Below are 20,775 nucleotides of genomic sequence, written 5' to 3'. Positions count from 1 at the left end.
CACTAAGGCATAGTAATTAAAACCTAAAATGTAACTTTGGCTCTCATAGTATGTGATCAGTCCTCTGTCATCACACTGACCTTGAAACCTCTTTGGGTCCCCAGCTTCTTTAGCTTCTTTTTGCCTCAGTTTGCCCAGTGGCTTGACAGTTTTCCTTTACTTTCTCCCAGTAAGCCATACACTCTCTGGTACAGCTGATGCCTGGGTCGTCTTCGGATGTCTGAAGTATAGGCCGTACCTGTTGAGACCCTCTGCCTAGACTAGCTGCAGTCACCCGGTTTACAACCGTATTCGTCCCCTGGGCCTTGCTCTCCAGGAGCTAGGCTGAGCCTCCTGGGGAGGACAGTGCAAATGTCAGTCAAGGTCTGAGAGAGAGAGAGAGGTATGGGCGCATGGGTTGTGTTGTGTGCGGCGCAGCCTGGCTTTGCAGCCCTAGAATGGCCTCTCCTCCTCTGTCAGCTAAGCCTTGTGCCTGACCTCCCCCGGGCCCTCCGTGAGGGGCTTGGCATGAATGCTGCATCATGGGAGACTGTAGCTCTAGGCCCCTTTCAGCCCCTCAGGGAACAGAAACAGGGTCTGTAAAAAGCATGTCCGCAGGTACTGGTTATTGCCACTCTAGTACCTTTTTTTATTTCTGCCGCATACTGTGCAAGAAATCAGATGGCGGTCACTCACTTTCTCTTGCTGATGTTTTCTTCTTCCTTCCTTCTTTTCTTCTTTTTTTAAATTTTTGTATGCATTGGTATTTGACCTTCATGTCTTTGTGAGGGAGTCGGACCCGCTGGAACTTGAATTACAGACAGTTGTGAGCTGCCACCTGGTTGCTGGGAATTGAACCCGGGTCCTCTGGAAGGACAGCCAGTGCTCTTAACTGCTGAGCCATCTCTCCAGCCCCTCTCCTTCTTTTTTTTTTTTAAAGATAGGGCCCAAGCTAGTCTCAAACCTCAATGTAGCCAAGGATGACCTTGGACTTCTCATCTTCTCATCTCCATCTGTCAGGTGCTAACATTCGAGGCGTATGCTACCATGCCCAGTTTTACAGTTCTAGGGGTTAAACCCAGGGCTTTGTGTGTGCCAGTCAAGCACGCCCAGGTGAGCCCCATCTCCCGGCCCCTTGGTTGGTTTCTCTGCCTCTCCTGGAATGCCCGGGGGAGAGTACTGCCACTGTATGGAGAAACATACATGACCGAGAAAAAGCAAAACTACCTCCAGTCCATTTCCAGAGGTGGCCACTCCATTTGGAGGCATCATTTCCCTTCCCTTTCCTTTTTTTTTTGTTTTTGTCTTTTTCCCTCTTTTTAAAATAAAAATTTTTATATTTATTTTATATGTATGTTTTGCCTGCCTGTATGTATGTGCACTATATGCATGCCTGATACCTGGGGAGGCCAGAAGAGGATGTTGGATCCCCTGATACTGGAGTTATAGACAGTTGTGAGCCACCATGTGGGTGCTGGGAGCTAAACCTGGGTCCTCTGCAAGGACATCGGGTGATCTTCACCACCTAGTCATGGCTCCAGCCCCCTTTCCCTTGCTCTTAATGTCTTTAAGTGAGCATGTAGTAAAACTGTCCTTTTTGCCGACATGTGTGTAGATTTGTGCAACCATCGTGCCCTAACGCCTGCTGCTGCTTTTCTAATTATACAAATAATTTCAGAATAGTAAGATTGTTGTTGGCAGTGCAGAGGTCAAGGTCTGGGTAAGAATCCAGTGGAAACAGTGGGAAGCCCCCTCTCCCAGGTCCACCATCCACCCCAGGGTTAGACGCTACTGACGTCAGCATCTACATTTCTTTCTGCAGTACTTCGTCTACATATGGGAATTTTCTTTCCTCCTCCTCCTCCCCCTCCCCCTCCTCTCCCTCCTCTTCCTCCACCTCCTCCTCCTGTTTTAATATGAACAGGGACATTCTTTATCCATTTTCCTATGATTTGATTTTTCACTCAGCAGTAGGTTCTGATGTTTTCACGTCGATGTAAGTGTTGACATATAAATCTAACTACTGCATAGTGTGTTATAATTTGAATATGCCATTACTTTGAAACAAATCCCCCGTTGATAGACATTCGTCCTCACTTTTTCACTATTCAAACAGTACAGGAAACATTTCTAGACATATATCGGGAGCCATGTCTAAAAGTTTAGGATTAATTGCCAACGTGAACTTACTTGCCATGGATGGTCTTGTTGTTTTGGAACTTCTCTAGGTAACCCAGAAATTTTCCATGTGTTGCAGAGTCAGTACCCTGGCAACCTTGGTGTTATGGTTTGTGGTAGCTTGAATGAGAATGTCCTCTGTAGGCTTCGATGTGGTCAGCATGGTCCTCCGTTGGTAGGTTTAGGAGGTGTGGCCTTGCTAGAGGAAGTATGTCACTGGAGGTGGGGCTTTGAGGTTTTAAAAGCCACTCACTGCTCCCAGTTTGCTCTTTGCTCCCTGCATGTGGTTTGAAAGCTGAGCTCTCTGCTGTGCGAGCTGCCATGCCTGCCTGCTCTCTCCCTTCCTCACCTTGATGGTGATGGACTCGACTGTCTGGAACCGTAGCCCAAATAAACCCTTCCTTCTGTAAGTTGCCTTGGTCGTGCTGTTTTATCACAGCAATAGAAAAGTAGCTAAGACGTGGATTGTGTCTGAAATGTCCCTTATAACCTCATGTTTTGAATGCTTGTTCCCCAACTGTTGGCACTGTTTAGGGGAGGCTGTGGAACCTTTAGGAGGTTGGGGTATAGCAGGCAGAAACAAGCCACTGCGGGTGAGCTTTTGAAAGTTACCATCAGGTCCTGCATCCTGGTCCATCATGATGTGAACGGCCCCCTTCCTACATTCCCACTGCCATCCGTGAAGGAGCTCAGCCACGCCTTCCCTTCCACAGTGGGCCAAAATTCTTGAAAACCATGAACCAAAAGAAATCTTCCCTCCCTTAGGTTGTTTTCTGTCACACACTGAGGTCATTTCTGCAGAAATAACGGATGTACACAGATACGATACCGTCAACTTTGCTTGCCTGTAGCTCTCCTAACACCAAAGAAACAAAACATCCTTTCCTGCAATAACCCATTGCTGTGTTAGCCAGCTTTCATCACTGAAAACATTCCTAAGAAAAACCAGATGAAAATGAGGAAAGACTTATTTTTGGCTCATGGTTTCAGGGGTCCATGGTCACTTAGCCCAGTTGCCTGTGGGCCTTTGTCAAAACAGGACATCATGGCAGGGTATATGTGGTGGAGGAGGCCACGGTAGTCTGAGAAAGCAGAGAAGAGAAGGGACTATGTCCTCAAAGGGGAGAGTGGAAACCTCCAGGGACCTTCTTCCCTCCAGCAGTTTCTACACCTCCCAACAACACCATGGGCTTGACACATGAGCTTTGAGGGGAGGCCCCTAATCAGACTCTTTGCCCACTTCCCTCTGGCCTTTTACCCAGAGCTCTGTCTGGTATTAGTCTTTATCTGTTAGTGTGTCGGCCCCGTCCCCCATCTCCGCCCCTGTCCCCCATCTTCTCCCCCGCATCTCTGATGCTCTCTTAGTCTCTAGCTTGCTTTAGCTTTGCTTGTGGGCGCTTCTCCTCCTGTAAAACTTTGTGCTTTTGTAGCCACGTTGTAGTAGTTACTGAGTAATTGCTATGGATCAGGTGTTATTTTTGGAGATATAATTACTTTGTTGCATCTTTACAACAAATCTTGTGTCATTATTCCAGTTTTATAAAAAGGAGGGTACCTACCGGCAGGCCTGCGAACTTGCCCAAGGTCATACGGCCAAACCAGTGCAGTCCGAATTAAAATTAACCCAGGCCGTCCTGGGAGCCACACCTCAGCACTAGGCCATTCGGCCAGTCTGCCTTCCCAGTCATCGGTTTCTGTTGTGCTGAGCAAATCCACCCCAGAATTGTTTTGCATTTCATTCTCTTCTTTTAAACTTTTCTTGTTTTGTTTTGTTTGTTTGTTTTTTGTTTTTTTTGAGGATTTTTTTTTTTTGGCCAGGTGAAGGGACTTTACCTCCCCCCACTTTTTTTTTTAATCTATGCATCCTTTTCATTTACATTGTCTTCTTGATATTTTCTTATGTTACTAAAAACACCTTTTTGTGCACGCTTTTGGTGGCCACATGATGTTCCATCATAGAATGGCACTGTAAATTGCTTAACCAGTGACAGAATGTTGAAACTTTGAGTTGTTTACTGAATTTTCCATTATAAGTCACACTGCCCGAGAACGCTTCCATGCATAAATATTTATCCACATGTCAGATTATTTCCTCAGGATTGAAACCTGCAAATAAAATTTTAAAAGCTTGTTATCCACATTTTACAGTAACATAAAAGATGGGGAGACCTCTGCAGGATGAAGGGCTGTGATAAATAGAAGTGTCCATCAGGGTGTGACTCAGTCCCAAGGGATCAGCGGGCCCGCTTTGGCCCTTGACGGTTCCCAAACATCAGCAATTCTACCTGCATTAGTAGGAAACCCTCTGAACTGAGCTACCAGGGAGTTTTACAGATGAATTTGACCTCCTGGAAGATTCGGCTTTCAGCATCCAGGGAGGCCCATGGCTAGTCTATAATATAGCTGTCAGTAGAGGTGAATTCAATATAATCCAGAGGAGGTTGAGGGCTCTGGGGTAACAGAGCCAGAGAAGAATGGGATAAAGGTGTTAGTGTCAGAACTCCGTGGATCACGGAGTTAGCAGCTAGCACACTTACACCGATAATAAAAAAAAAAAAATACCCAACAAGGAAGTTGGGCCGTAAAGCTTAATGGCCTGTCAAATCACAGTGAGGACACTAGCAGCAGGCCAGAGCCCTACTCCCCACATCTAAGGCTCCTGACTGTCCTGCAGCTCACATAGCAAGGGACACACAGAAGGAGGTTGGGACTTGGGGCAGCACAGATACTGTGTATCACAACAGCTCCCCCAAACAGATGTTGTTAAGGAGGAAGACGTTACTCGGCCAGACCTTTCCCCTCCTCTGGACCTTCATGGGCCTCTCGTCATAAACTCTGTCTGAAGAAGTTTAGTGCCTAGCCTTGGGATCTCATTTGAAAAGCAGAGGATGCTAGAATGGACAACCAATGATTTCTAGTGAGCTCTATCACAGGTCTGAGAAATGCTAGACCAGCATCTAGAAGGCTGGTGATCTCTGGAGACAGTAGTCAAGACTGGGAACAGTAGGGTGAGGCCCCTTTGGGTTAAGAGTAAGATTGGAATTTGAGCAGAAGCCTAAGAAGGGTTACACATAAACTGGGGTGGGGAGTGTTAGTATTTGAGGTGAGGAGGGAACGCATTCAAGGGTCCTGAGGTAGAAGTAAGCTTCTGTGATAGAGAGACTGTAGCGTGAAGGTCGGGAGGAAGTGAGCTGAGCCGAGGCTGATGGGCAGGTGGGAGCCAGATGGTGCTGGGCTTGTGGTGATGATAAGGAGCTTAGATTTTAGTCTACCACCTGTGGCGGAAAGCCCTTGGAAAGTTTTAAGCAAGGGGATGTGATATGATTTATATTGTGAAAAGAGACCCTAGCTGCTCATAAATATCAGGAGATAGCACTGATCCGTCACAAGGCAACCTAAAATTAAATGCCGTGGGAATATCTGAGTAAGAAGTATTTTATGACCAGAAGAAAAACAGCTCCTTCAATAGAGCTGACATGAGCTGGAAAGACTCAAAGTGGGGCCCAAAGCAGGGAGGGGGGGACCACAGGGGTAGTCTGGAGGGATGCTGTCTTATCCATCAGGGTGGGGCTGTGATAAGGAGGGTGACCCTGAGGGGACTTACCATTTCATCTCCTAGAGCCACATGCTCTGACTGTAAAAGGGACCCGCTGATCTCTGTCATTTGTCTCGTGGGGCTGCTGGGATAGTTTTAAATGGTTGTGTACAGAAAACAAACTCCTCCTAACTCAGCCCCGAGAGACAAGACTGGAAGTTCCAGGAGAGAGCCGTCCATGTGAGCAGAAGAATCTAGAGGTTTTTAGTCGTCTTCATGCCCAACACAGGCACTGTGGCTGATCACGGCCCCTCTGCCCAGTGAGCCAATTCTCAGTCTCTGAGCCTGCCTCTGGCCCTCTGTTGATAGAAGCTGGCAGGTGGTGTTGAGCCCATTTTCCACCCCAGCAGGGCAGTGGCATCAAAGGACAGAAACCTGATAAAGGCGTGAAGGGAGTGTAAGGTGCATTCTCTCATCCTCAAGGATCCTGCCGCATCAACTAGGACATTTAGAAAGAAGCGGTCATTTTCCGTTAGTAGGATTTCCTGTTTTCCATCCACTGACCTCTGTGGCAATCCCACTGTCCAGGCCCTACCAACAGTGTCACCCACAGCATGTTCGGGGGACAGAGTGTTGGGGGACCTTTTCTGAGCTAGCTTGTTTCTGGAAATGCAAGTTCAGGCCTCTGCAGCCATCACTCCCTGCCTTCTCTCTAGGCCAGGCTGAATTCCGGGGTGACAGACCCAGCCCCCGACAGCAGGGGTGTCTCTGGACTTGCTTTTCTCCGAGGCTTCTTATACAGGTGAACTCACTCTACCTACTAAGAGGAGGTTGGCCTCAGGCAGGAGAACGGAGTGGACTTTGAGCAGGGCATAGGAAGCATAGGGCTGGAGGTAGCCCTGTGCGGTCCCTGTAAGCACTGTAGAATGTCATCATCCTGACCATAAACCCCAAAGGATTTCTTCTTCTCTTTTTAATTCAAGCCAATGACTTTAAATTATAATGTATTTCACACTAAGCCAGCAGAACCTCCCATGGACTATCCTGTTTTGCTTCTAACGTATCTTTGAGTATAGAAGGTTACCTGAGCCTGGGCATCTGTAGGGCCCCCCACCTTCCTCCACCCACCTCTTATGGGAAAGGGACCACTTCAGCCTCCTAACCATTTAGTCTGGGACATGAGTTCTTGGGGCCCAGTGGCGAGACCTGGGTGGGATCCCTTAGAAGTTACTCATGAATTTGGAGGTAGATGCATCAGTGGGGAAGAACTTGTAGTGGAGTCTTTAGCACCCGAGACTCAGCCTCCAAGGCTGCCTCTTCTCCCTCCTACTGCTGAGACAGCTGTCTGGAAAGAGAGACTAGCATGGAGTCCCCAGCTGATTGCAGGCTGCACATTTCTAACTGGAACGAGGTGCAGGGACAGGAAAATAGCACCACCCACTCTGTATCCTCCAAGTATGCTCTATTAAAAGGGCTTCTGTGGTCATTCCTGGGGATCTGCTTGTAGTCTGAAGGTACAGATGTTAGTGTGAAAGGCGACCAACCTCCAGCCTGCCCCCTCCCTTTTAAACCTAATTCTTAGAGGGGAAAAAAAGACAGATGGTTTGTAATGATGCTAAAACGCTTATTTCTGGAAAGTATGTTTTTATAATTCAAAATAATGATGGCTTTAACACTTCTCGAGTTGATGGGGCTCTAGTCAGATGAGGCCCAGTAGAGTCAGATGACCCCTACTCCATCCAGAAGCAGCCCTGGGGGCCAGTGCTCAATGTCTCGGAGGAACCTTTGGGGACAATTTCTGGGCCGGTGGTCTTCCTTGCCTTGCCGCAGAACTCTGCACTACTGAGTGGGGCCTGGGGACATCCATGTTCTGAGGCTGTCTGTCCTCTGAAGATTGGGTCATTGTGTTCCTGGTGCTTGTGTATTTGGTCCTTTCATCTGTGTCTTCCAATGGTCTTCCCAAGCCCCTGGTCACTCTTGTTCCCTTCAGATTAATTACGCCTGTTCGTCTTGTTGCTGTTCAGTAACTATTTATTATGGTGGTCACTTTGCTTCATGTGGAAGCGCAGGGTAGAAAATTCCCAGGTCCTGCCTTGGAGGCGTCGGATTCTGAGACTAGAGTCCAGCAGTGTGCAGTTGAACGAACGGCATCCAGGAAGGGGTCATAGGGACGGCTCTTTCTCAGGTTCATCTCCTCAAAACATCCTGTGAACACTAAATTGTCCCAAGCCACGGGCTGTGGTCCTCTCTGTCTTCAGACTGGAAGAGCCCAATGCCTGAAACCTTCTCTTCCCTTCTGTGTTTGAACCCAGCAGGAGTGGGGAGCTCCCTAAGCAGAAGTTGCAGGGTCCCCATGTCCTTTTCTTGCCTGTCGGTCGGGTACTTTGGAGCCTCCAGGGGGAGGTTTGTGATATCTCTGCCCAAAGGCCATTTGGGAAGAGCCAGCATGTGGGCACGACTGGCAGCTACTGCCTGGGCTGGAGGCCATCAGAGTCACTGAGTCACTGTCCTTGACTGAGCCCTGTCCCCCGTGCTCTGCCCGGCAGCCTGGTGTTCAGTTAGGATTCTGTCAGGAAGCAGAATGGCGACTTCGGAGCCCCTTGTCCCTCCCCAGGGACAGGGTGACAATGGGCTGAAGTCTTCTGTCACTGTACCACCTGGAGCCGAGCTTCGCAGTGCTGTGGAGGAGCAGACACCTCCATCCTCGGCAAGGCCAGATGGAAATAGGAACGTCAGTTGAGTTGCTCTGGTGACTTCTGGGAAGGGAAGACGTGGAAGATCTTCTCTGATAATGGCGGCCCGTGGCTTTCTGTCTTCCTTTCTTTTTGTCTTTATTTTTTCCTAACAACCAGAATCCCACACAATTAGCACACCCCCCAAAAGACTGTCACTTCTCAGCAGGTTCCAAATCTCATTTATGTCAGGTCCCCGTGCAACTGGGATCCCTTTGAGAGCATCCTTCAGCTGTCAAGACTCCTCACCACTTAGGCTCTTAGCATCCAAAGCCGGAAACCACTCCTTCAATGAAAATAAAAGAACTCTCTGATCCCCTAATGTTACCCACAAAGTGTCTGGGATTTTTTTTGTTGTTATTGTTTGTTTGTTTCTGTTTTTTTTTTAAAATGTCTTTAATTTTTTGCATTTATTTGTGCATGTGTGTGCATGTATGTATGCATATGTATGTATTATAGCATATATGTGCTATATGGAGGTCCAAGGACAGCTCGTAGAGGTTCGTTTTCTTCTGCTCCCATGTAGAGCCTAGGAATCCAACTGAAGTCATCAGGCTTGGCAGCAAGCGCCTTTACCCACTGGCCCCTGTTTGCTTTTTAATATATCAAATTCTGTTCTTCATGACATCTGGATGCATTTGTATGCCTATAAGGAAAGGGAAGAGCAGGTTCTAGCCCAAGGAAATGCCATTAGTTTGTAGGTCCTGTGCCGGTGTCTCATACCTTCTCCTGTGGGGATTCAGAACTGAACTTTTCCCATGTTTTGGCTTCTGTGGGTTCTTATTCCCAACCTGCAGCCCGGAGAAAGTGATTAGCAATAGTAATCATTGCTAATAACGCAGTACCAGGAGGTCTGTGCCATCTCCAGAGGGCTTCCCGCAGGATTGCTGGGGGTTGCGGCACACCTCTGACTTGTGAGTCTCAAGCAGCCGTCCACCATCATCTTAGTGCTTCAGTTTCTCCACCTGTAAAATAGCGACCATGTCAGTGCCTACCGTGTAGGACTCACCTAAGGACATGCAGCAGCCCTGCTCCATGGCCCAGCACCGCAGGACTGGACATGGGGTGCACATGTTGTTTATATGGCGCTCGTTGTCTCTCAGTACCTAGATTCCTGGGGTGATGCCAGCCAGTCTCAGGGGAGGCAGCATGGGGACACCAGGGCCTCCAGGCCATGAAAACACCTTTCCTTGCATTCTCCCCACAGGGTGTGGGCACTGTAAGAAGATGAAGCCGGAGTTTGAGAGTGCTGCTGAAGTCCTCCACGGAGACACTGAGGTGAGCTTCCTTTCCTGAGTCCTTACCATTTCCTCCAAAGAATCACTGGCTCCGAGAGTCACCGTGACTTTCTCTATGTCCCAAAGTGGCTCGTCCTGTCCCTGGAGGCCTGCAGGACCTCCATGTCCCCTAGTAAATACATCCTGGTCAGGCTGGTGGGCCCCCTCCCAGGGACAGAATAGGGCGGAAAGCCTAGGAGACCATGTTCCTGTGGCTGACTGGGGGACCTCTGCCTATTTCCCCGCCTTTCCATGGGACCTTGACTATGAGGAGAAAGCCCTATTCTGCCCAGCGTGGTTGGTGAGGCAGATTCAGAAGCCTCCTCTTAGCCCGTCCCTAAGAAGAGAAGGATGTGCTAGGGTTTCGTTGCTCCCTGTGATCTGTAAGCCCGGAGATCCAGGCCCCTCCAGTTAGATCCTGGCAAGGCCTGGGGGAGAGCTGGGCTGGCAGCTGGGCTCCTCTCTCCAGCCGCACCACTTCTGAGGCTGTAATGCATGGTTGGCCTTTCCCCCATCCCAGAGCTCTGGTGTCCTTGCAGCTGTCGATGCCACCGTCAACGAGGCCCTGGCAGGAAGATTTCACATCTCGGCCTTTCCTACCCTGAAGTATTTTAAGAATGGTGAGCAGCAAGCAGTACCCGCACTCAGGACGAAGAATCAGCTTATTGAGTGGATGCAGAAGTAAGTGTTTTGGCCTTTGATACTGTGTCCTAATTAACTAGCTGCCAGCCCCTGGAGATGGCCTTGAGGAAGAGAAGTTGTCTTAGCTGGGAAGAGACACCGTGACCACGGCAACTCTTACAAAGGAAAACATTTAGTTGGGGCTGGCTTACAGTTCAGAGGTTTAGTCCATTATCATCATGGCGGGAAGCATGGCGGCACGCAGGGAACATGATGCTGGAGAGGTAGCTGAGAGTTCTACATCTGGATCAGCAGTCAGCAGGAAGAGAGCAAGATGCTGGGCCTGGCTTGAGCATCTGAAACCCCAAAGCCCACCCCCAGTGACATAGTTCCTCTAACAAGGCCACAGATCCTAATCCTTTCAAATAATGCCACTCCCTATGAGCCTGTGGGGGCCATTTTCATTCAAACCACCACAGAAGTCAACTTTATGCACCCTTGTCCTCAAATTGGGGCCCAAGGAGCCAAGAAATGTGACTCCCTAAATCTCAACTCACTTTCCAGTGTGGGTCCAAAGGCAACAGTCACCGTTCTGGATGTTCCATTGGCTTCAGTGAGTGTTTGCCTTCTCTGCCCCAGGTTTCATCATCTGTGAATACTGGAAGGGCACACTAGCTTGTCATCACAGAACTGAACTCATTTGCCCCGCATATTGGTGGTCAACTGGATGTCTTGGAGTGTCCACAGTGCTGGCTTCCAGGATTCTGGATTGGGGACAAAGATTTCTCAGAGCCCCCTCAGCCAGTGCATTAGTTTTCTAGACTTCCATAACAAAGCATGAGAGTCTAGTTGGCATGTCAGAAGTGGCTATTCAAGATGTTGGTGGGGTTGGTTATTTGAAAGCTTTTCCTTGGCTTGTATATATCTGTTGCTGTGATAAAATATCTCAACAAGATTAACTTTGCGGGAGAAAGGATTTGTTTAGCTTACCATCCCAGGTTCTAGTCCCTCTATAACAAGGTCAAGGTAGGATCTCAAAGCATCAGGATGCATCATTCACAGTCAAGAACAGAGCGAGGAACCTGGGCTTGCCTCACTTCCTCTGCTCTGTATAGTCTAGGGCCCAACACCAAGGAATAGTGCTGTCCATTTTCAGGCTGAGTCTTCCCACATCAACCTGGGTGATCAGGACAGTTCCACAGACAGGCCCCATCGAGACTCTTCCCAGGTGACTCTAGGTTGTGACAAGCTGACAAAACTAACCACCGTGGTGGCCATCTTCTGCCTGTCTTCACATGCTCTTTCTTCTGTGTGTGGCACTGTGACCTCACCTCCAGTTACAAGAACACCAGGCATACTGTATGAAGGACCCATTGTAGTGACCTCACCTTAATGCCTCCACATACAGTCACTGTCTGAAGTCCTAGGGAATAAGGGCTTCCAGTGTGAATCTGGGGGCACAGCTTAGCCCATGCCACCTGCAAGTACAGAGAGCCTGAGAGGTTCTGTCATTGCTGACTCAAAGACACAGAGGAATTTGAGCCTCGGTTATCGGGATTCCCTTCCATGAATGGAGGAAGTTGGCCTGTGATGCTGATGCCCCGAGAAAAGGAGCAACCTCCGGCCACACCAAAGAAGCGAGAGCTATTATCAGAACCGTGTCGCTGCAGCCTGGCCCTGCCTTCCACTGCCCTCCAGGGCCTGTACAGAACTTTAATATTCAAGGGTGTGTCCTCATTTCACCAAAAGGAGGGAAAAGGAAGTGAAAGAAACCATTTTCTGGCCTTCACAGAGGTCCCCGATACATGAGCTAATGATGCCCGTGTGCGAGGCAAGACTGGGAACAACAAGGAAAGCGGGCAGAATAGCAGTAGCTGGATTGATGTCCTTTCTTACAGCATTGCTCCTCAAACCTGGATGTGCATCCAGTACACACCACATGTGGCAAGTGTATATTAACACATACAGATTCTGAAACTCTTATTCCTGAAGCTTGAACTCAAAGGATGTGGATGGAGCTCCCAGCCATGGTGTTTGGAGAAACCCTGGTATATAGAATAGGAGCGCAGATAGTGTAAGACCCAGGAGATGCCTCTCAGGAGATGCCTCTTCCAAGAGAAAAGAAAGTGGCAAGATTCCACTCTCAGCTGCTGCTCCCATTTTTCTCTGCTCGCCAGGAGAGGAGCCTGATAGCCATGCCACCATGCTGGAGGGAGTGGTCTGGTTCTGAAGGAGACAAAGTGTTCAGTTTCCCTTCTGGTTTCTGAAGCAGGTGGCTCATCATGCCTGCTGTCCCAGTCTCACTCAGGAAGGCAGTAGACTCAGGGCCCACACATGGTAGATAAGTGTTCTACCCCTGAACCAAATCCCAAACCCAGTTTAACTGTGCCTCTTTGCATCCACAAATCCTGCTGAGGCCAGGATTTTTATTCCTATTTCATTGGGAAGGCATTGAAGTTCAGAGAGATTAGGGTTACCGCCCAGAGACAAGCAATAGCTCTTTGAGGCATTTAGAAGGGAGCCTTCCAGGGTCAGGACAGCAGGTGATTATGGGATGGAAAGCGGAGGGGTCTCATCCAGAAGCAGGGCAAGCAGTTGGTGCCAGGCAAGGAACATGGTGTTCACTGCTGGGTGTACAGGTGGCCAAGGCCCAGCTTGCTAAGATGTGCCTGCCCGTGTACAGCCAGTGGAACAGCCTTCAGGGGCTGGGCAAGCAGAAAGGACAAGTTGGTGCCATCAACCATGTAGTGGACTTAGAGCATAGAGAAAAGGGGAGGGTTGGTCTTGGTCACCGGCACAGGGGTACCGTGGCCAGCATTGAGAATTTGGGGGAGGAAGAGGGACTAGAGAGAAAAATAAAACGTATTCCAAGTCTTGGGGGGTTTGAGGTAAGAGTGGGGCCTCTGGCTGGAAACAGGCTAAGATGAGAGGAAAAGTTCATGGTATCCACAGCCACGGGAGGCCCTAAAGATCCTGGGAGTCACATAAGGTCTCGCGAGAATTGCAGAGGCTCGGAATAGAACCGGAGGAAGAGAAGGCTGTGGGAGACATGGAACACTGAAGTTAGGAAGTACTATTAGAGGGCTTGTGAAAAGTGACCCCATGCCACTCTAAACCGAGTCCTGGGATGGCCGTTCGGGTTGTGGCGGAAATGTAGTGGGAGGGGGTGTATGCGGCAGCTTGGTACGGCCTTACTTGCCCAGAGACAGGGGTTTCAAGGAGAGGAAGCAAGGAAGACAGAGGCTTCTGAAAGACCCGGAGCTGGGTGTGGTGACATTTGCCTGTAATCCGAGCACTCGGAAGGCTGAATCCAGAAAATAACACGTTCTAGGCTAGCCTGGGCTACATGACAAGATGTGGTCTCAAAAATAGATAAGACTCATCATTAGTCCGCTTTCCCTTACTGTAATAAATCCCTGAGACAATCAACTTACAAAGAGAAAGTTGGTCTTGCCTCAGTTTGGGAAGTGTCGTTTTATGGTTACCTGGCAGTGATCGAAAACAAACTTCCCACTGTACCCCACCTTGGTTTCCGCTACTTCCCGACAGTACCACTCTGAAAACACATAGGCTTTTCGGGGGACATTCAGATCTGAACTACCGCGAGCTTTATCCTGGTGTGAGGCAGAATGGGATGGGAGACAGCGGAGAAGCAGAAACTGGAAAATGGCTGACCTTTTATCCAGTGCCCGCCGTTTACGAGCACGCCCAGCTTCTCTAGGCTGGACCAAGCAGGAGCTTCATGTACACTCCGTGCCCTTCCTTACCACCCGGGTACCGCTCTCTCGTGTAACAGAAAAGCAAATGGAGACTCAGAGCGATTTGGTCACTTTCCTTAAAGTCACAGGTCTCACAAGTAATCTGGACTGGAGCCCGGGCCTCCCTCACTTGGCTGGCGCGCTCTCTGCCAGAACAAACACTACATAGAAGATGATGGAAGGTCACTCAGTGACTCCCTAGGAGGCAGGCAGGAAGGGCCAGGGAACCAGGTGGAGGAGGTTCTGGGCCTTCCGAAGTGATGGTGACCCACACCAGGGGGGTGCCTGTGTTCAGATAGGGCCACGTCTCCCACCTCTTCATGGATGGTGTGGATTTGTTGATGTTTGAGCCGAGGTTTTAAAATGAAATCCCAGAAGAAATGCAAAGTTGTTTGTTCGTTTATGTTCCACCGTGGCTGGGTGTGGGGTGGGGGTTTGCACCCGCCTGTCAGCAGTTCCTCATGTTTGCCCCCCCGCAACCTCTGCAGCCCTGAGGCTCCCCCACCTCCAGAGCCCACGTGGGAAGAACAACAGACAAGTGTATTACATCTGATGGGGGATAACTTCCGGGATACCCTGAAGAAGAAGAAGCACACCTTGGTCATGTTCTATGCCCCCTGTAAGTAGCTTGTGTTCATGAGGAGGGAGGTGAGAGGGCTCAACCCCACCCCATCAAAAAGAGCCCCTTCCCCAGGGACCAGGACACCTACTGATCAACTCTGAAACCAGTTATACCTCAAGCAGGACTCCCAATTTCCCCAAAGACTGAGAGGGCCTGAAAAATTCATTGATTCCTTCTGTCAGGTTCTTGTCCTCATTGGGAATGTCTTTCTCTTCTCAAGCCTACAGGCTCTGTACGTGGTGGGAACCAGTCGCCTAGGTCTGGATTTTTCCATGCTGCCTGTACTCCCCCTATAAGCCTGCCCGACCCCCGCCACGCCCCACCACACACACACATACTCAATTCCTTCCACTCTCCTCCTAAACTTCCTCCTGGCACTGCCCTTTCTTTCAAGGCCCGAGAGCTCCCTCCACTGACCTTTCGCACAGGCTTTCATCTGTTTGAGTCTGACACCATGTTGTAGGAAAGGCACATTCACCTGCAAGCTCCATGATTCTCATTTTAATCAGAGTACAAGTTGAGGAAGCGGCATGTCTGCTAAGGGCGGCGTTTGTGACCTCGGGTTTCTGTGCATTCCCGTTTTGAAGTTGTTAATTGACACTTAGAGGGAAAGCATCTTAGCATATCCCACTCTTCCCTTGCCCTTCTCTCTCTCCCCCAGGTTACAGCTCAGCTTAATGGAGTGAGGATAATAAAAGTCTCTGTCTACAGAGAAGCCAGGCACTCAGTCTAGTCGTAAACCCACTCAGTTGTGGCCGGCCCTCCTGTTTGCTCCGCTCCTGTCCCCACTGTTCAGTGTCAGTAGCCTGCAATGTCTCTTATTGTCACTATGACTGTCTGAGAGGCCCTAGTAGATCATGACTTCAGACCCCATCCCTCAGGCAGCCAGCACACTCGGGCAGCCTCCCTTCCCTGCAGCCTTGACCTCTTTCAGGGATTTGCTTTCAAAGATCCTTACTGAGTTCCTCAAAGACCTTGCCTGCCCCTTCAGAGCAAAAGAGGGTGAAGGACTGAGACCCAGGATTTTTGGGGCTTGCTCCAGACCTGTGGCAGGCCCTTCCCGAAGCCCAGGCAACTCTGTCTCTGCCACGGGCACAATTCATCAGGACTGATCTCTATATGAGCATCCAATAGGCTACAATCAGTTCAGTGACCAGCCACCAAAACTTCACAAAGTCTAGACAAATGCTTTCCGAGGAATGCCCCCTCTCTTTGGCCCAGGCCACTCCTCATTCCTTACTGAGGAATCTATGGTAGACACAAAGTCCTTACTGGCTACTAGAGCAGACAGGTTTCTATGTCCACAGGGATCCTCCCAAACTGGCCAATTGAGACTAGTCTGCCTCCCTTCTCCAGGCAGCACCCAGAATGTAAGAGAAGGAGCCATATCCTTGCCAGGCCTCAGGGGCTCCCAGTCTTCCCTGAAAGAACTCTCACACCAGGACATGGCCACAGCAGTGCTGTGGAATGATTCAGTTGCTGGTGAAGGGCTTAATCCTTAGAGTTCCCTACCTCTTACTGGTTTTCTGTCTTCAGACTGTGCCCCAGTACTCCTGGGAGCTACATCTGTTTTGGGGGGTGTGGGGGACAGAATCTAAGAACCAAGAAGTCTGTCTTTCTGTGCTTTCTGATGGTAATATACTTACTTGTAATATACTTACACACACACACACACACACACACACACACACACACACACACACACACACAACTTATTTATATATAAAGAATCCAAATACTGCAGAAATGTCAAGTACCAGATAAAATTTTAAAGTAAAAAGTAAAAAGAAAAGGCTGGTCTATCACATCCGGCCTCCCTGCCGCTTTCCTTCTCCCCCAGATCTGCCTCCCCACACGTCTCTTTATTCCCCACACGTCTCTTTATTCCCCACATGTCTCTTTATTCCCCACATGTCTCTTTATTCCCCACTTCTCTTTATACCCACACCTTTCTGCAAGATCTGATCATGGGAACTGCCCTTCCTAGACCAACTCAGCTCCTTCTCTAGGGTTGAAGTTTTCCAGCCCATCCTCTGGCTTTGCCTCTGCCTTCCCATTTCAGGGAGCCTAATGGGTTTTCTACTTCATAGAGGTAATGCTCTGTTTTTTCACCCCCAAATTTTAAAAAGCCGTGGCATACTCTGGCCCACCTGATGCCTCCTAGAAACATCCCATGCACTTTGTAACACCGCCACCCCACCAGGTATCCAGCTGCCATGCACTCTCTTTAGATAATGAGACAATGAGATGCAAGAAGCCATGCGTCTGAGGCCTCGGTATTTTAAAATTGACGGCGTGGGAACTTGCACTAGGCTGACAGTTGGCTTTTGTGCTTTCAATAAGTGGAGGTTAAAAAGGGAAAATTAATAGTGAAACCGGATTGTGAGGCTTAGGGTAGATTATTTTCGGCCCACCCTGCGAGCGTGCTATTAGTAGGCCCGTGCCCTTCACAGGGCCTGTAGCTGCCCACGGGATGAGTCTACCAATAGATTGTGCTCTTTAAATGTTTTGAAATTATGTAACATCACTCCTGTACTATGACATTTTCATGAATTTGAGCTTCGTGTCTCTGTTAGGCCAAATTAATGGTGTTACTTCTGATTGCCATTTTAGGTAGTTGAAAAGTCATCTGTCTCTTAGCGGCCACATGGGCTCATTTATTCTGAATTAACCCATAGCCATCCCAGGTCTCTTCTCTTCCTGCATCAGATGTTGGGAAATCCCTGAGTCCCTCCCCATCATCCCCCCTCTATTCTGGGGCCAGCTGGCTGCTCCCCAAGTCTGGCCATATGGGTGGTCCCACCCATCTCAGGAACCAACTCAGATGCTAAATTCAGATTAAATTTGTAGCTTAGTCTTAATTTAGTTTCACAAAACCCTTTGAAATGCCAGTCATTATTAACTCATTCTAAAGAGGAGAAAGCAGAAGAGCAAAGCCATTTCCGTTCCCTGTAGAATCAGCTCTGTCTACCTCCCCGAGTGGGATGGACAGGCCTGTGTCAGGAAGCTGCTGCTGGACCCAGGTCTCCCAGCAGGCATGGGACCCCCCCACCTGTTTTCATCAGAATCGATTAGCACGGTCAGGGTCAAAGCTGTCTATTCATGGCAGTTCTGTTCACTCATATCTGGCGAATGAATGTGAGAATGGGTGGGTTTGGATTCTGATCTGTTCACCCTGAGGGAAAGGCCAGTGTGGCCTGTGACTTCCCCAGCTTCTGTGACTGAAAGAGGAAAATGGCCCACATATAGGTTCCTGCACTTCTTTCCAGCAGGAGGGGGTCAAAGTGATGCACAGACTAAGAAACAAGAACCACACATGGAATGTCACAGCCCTTCCTCCACTTTATGGGCCATTTTCCCTGGGGCAGGGACTGGGGGCGGGAGGGGGGGGGGCTGTGATGACTCTGTAGCTCATCTTCCTCCTAGCCTCACTCGAGCGCATCCTTTGTTGCCTTGAAGATTAAGACTGTAGAAAGGGATAGAGGGTGTTGAAGGGCAGGAAGCTAACCGCAAAGCAGGGGCCTTGGGAACATGGGCAGAGTTGCTGCCTCTGACCCCATCTTCCCAGTACTACCTCCTCAGCCATGAAGTAGAGAGGTGACCCGCCATCATCCCTAGGGCAAGAGAACAACGTGATAGACTCAGGGAGTCCTGAGCACAGGTGGTCCTTCCCAAGTCCCTCTGCACTGTGGCTCCAGCTCCTCTGGTCTGTCTCCAGGGCAGTCTTTGCACAACTCCATCACAACCTCCCTTTAGGCCAGATGGCAGATGAGAAGTTCTAGGGGAGGGGTGTCCCCAGACTCAATGGCATTGATTCCTACAAAGCCCTGTGCCCACAGATGAGATGTGGGAGACATTTGAATGGCAAGGTTAACAAAGGAACCCTGGCAGAGTGAGCAGGATGTGGGGCTCCTGGAAAGGACTGTCCAAAATTCCAGAGAGTGGCCCCAGCTCTGCCATCTTCAGGCATGTGTGACACTCTGTCCCTTCTCCCCCAGGGTGCCCACACTGTAAGAAGGTCATCCCACACTTCACTGCCACAGCTGATGCCTTCAAAGATGACCGCAAGGTAAGGACACTCCTTCTCTCGTTCCACCCCCAGCTCTCTTTGCACTAATTCTTACGCCTTTTTCCCTGCCAGTTACATTCTCCAACCCTATGTGCGGCTCTGCCCAGACCTGTAAGCAGGGTCGGTCGTTCTCAGAAGCAGAGCATTCTTACTCTTCACCAGGCAGACAGGATGGATTTCTGCCGCAAAATCAACTAGAGGCATAAACCGAACCATTTCAGCACTTCCGTGGAGGAAGGGTATAAAAGGAGCCATGTGTTCATTTTTCTTTAGTGCTCAAATATTTTTACAGTAGGATCGTAGTCATGCGTTACTTACATAATTAAAAATACAAATAACCCCCCAGAAGTCAAATGGAGGAGGCTGCAGTGGGGGAGAACCAGACCATGCCAGAGGATCCACGTCCTGCCTAAGCTAAAGGTTCCTGCAACTGCCAGCTGATGAAGCATAAAATTAACAAGCTGGAGCTGCAGATTGGATTAGGGAGTGGGCGCCAGGCCTGTTTCTGCAGCAGGGGAACAGAGCCACCACTGGTGAGGGTGGGTATGTGGCCCTTGAAACAGGGCCAGACCCCAGAACTCAGGAAATCCTCTCAATCTCCAGTACTCAAGTTCCTTTCTCCTAGAAGGTTTTTGTTGTTGTTTGTTGTTTATTGGGGGGGGGGCAGGGCTGGAGACTGAACTCCTGCGAGGCAAGCAATCTACCACTGAGCTACACCCCCAGCCCTTCTCATCTTACCGACCTGGGGACTGGTAGAGATGGTTGCAAAGGACTGTTCCCAGCCCTTGGATTCAGTCATAGGAATCTGTCATACACCGGGCCTCATTGGGTTTATGTAGGGACTTACACACACACACACACACACACACACACACACACACACACACACACACACACACTTACACAGAGTACCCAGAGTCACATGTGCTATTGTTACGCCTTCCTATTTTCCCATGTAAAATCCTTCAGCTGGTCCAGGCACAAGCTAAGCAGAGGTCCCACAATAAATAGATGGATCTGGAAGAGCAGGTAAGGCAGCACACGTGAGCACAGACAGCTTGTTGTCCTAGGGATGGTGAGGATTTGACCGAAGGCAAATGGAAGGTAGGCCTGAAGGTCCCTCCAGGATGCTGGAGGCAAAGATACAGGAGCTAGGACGCCTCACCTCGATGCACTTTGAAGGAGCCGCAGAGAAAAGGTGATGAGAACTTAGCAGTTCAGGAAGCCAGGCTCTCAGAGAGCAGGCACATATATGGGGAGTGAGGGCCCGTAGGACAAGATTCCACTTAGACCCTGGGACCCTTCCGTGTATTCAGAGTCTGACTGTTTCCCATAAGCCCTGGCTTTGCCCTTGAGGTCCCCCTCACTGTTCCAGGAGGGAGTATAAGGACCACACACTTTGTGCGTGCACGCATGAGGGAGAGAGAGTGTACCGCTTGCCTGATGGTTGCTTCTGCACTGGGAGCTCCAATGATGTCACCATACCCTGACTGCCTACCTCAACATTAGAATAGATGTTACTCCAAGTCATTATCATTGTTACTCCAAGTCCATCAGCCCTAAACTAGAACACTAAGGGCTCCAGGCAGATAAGAAAATGAGTAAAGTTGGTGGCCTCTCTGCCCTAAGGCTGCTTAGGTGCCCATGCACTCTAGGAGATCCTTGAAGGGATTCTGAGGCCTCACTGATGCCCAGAGCTTGAACTGGCTGTTCTGGTACATACAGTGTTGGGGAGGTCTGCTAAAGGACCAGGTGGTCAGAAAAATCTTGGAGTATGGCCCACATTATCATGACAGCTGTTTTTTGGTTTTTTTTTTTTTTTTGGTTTTTTTTTTTTTTTTTTTTTTGGTTTTTCAAGACAGGGTTTCTCTGTGTAGCTTTGCTCCTTTCCTGGATCTCGATCTATAGCCCAGGCTAGCCTCGAACTCACCAAGGTCCACCTGTCTCTGCCTCCCTGTTTTTCTATTAGACCACTGCAGGGCCTTCTGAAGCCAGGCTTGCCAA

General features: G+C 49.4%; 1 protein-coding gene across 1 annotated transcript in view; it reads left to right on the top strand.

The window, feature by feature from the left end:
- Positions 1-20,775, top strand: part of Pdia5 (protein disulfide isomerase family A member 5) — a 94,521-nt gene that overhangs the window by 69,170 nt on the left and 4,576 nt on the right. Inside the window, exons 12-15 of the mRNA XM_052740438.1 lie at positions 9,632-9,702; positions 10,222-10,382; positions 14,569-14,699; positions 18,701-18,771. Of these exons, the coding sequence (XP_052596398.1) occupies positions 9,632-9,702; positions 10,222-10,382; positions 14,569-14,699; positions 18,701-18,771 (434 nt within the window). The remainder of the gene's footprint in view (positions 1-9,631; positions 9,703-10,221; positions 10,383-14,568; positions 14,700-18,700; positions 18,772-20,775) is intronic.

Source organism: Peromyscus californicus, unplaced genomic scaffold (genome assembly GCF_007827085.1).
Source record: "Peromyscus californicus insignis strain IS unplaced genomic scaffold, ASM782708v3 Scaffold_16__1_contigs__length_79575227, whole genome shotgun sequence".
NCBI lineage: Eukaryota > Metazoa > Chordata > Mammalia > Rodentia > Cricetidae > Peromyscus > Peromyscus californicus.
This window is presented reverse-complemented; position numbering and strand designations above follow the sequence as displayed.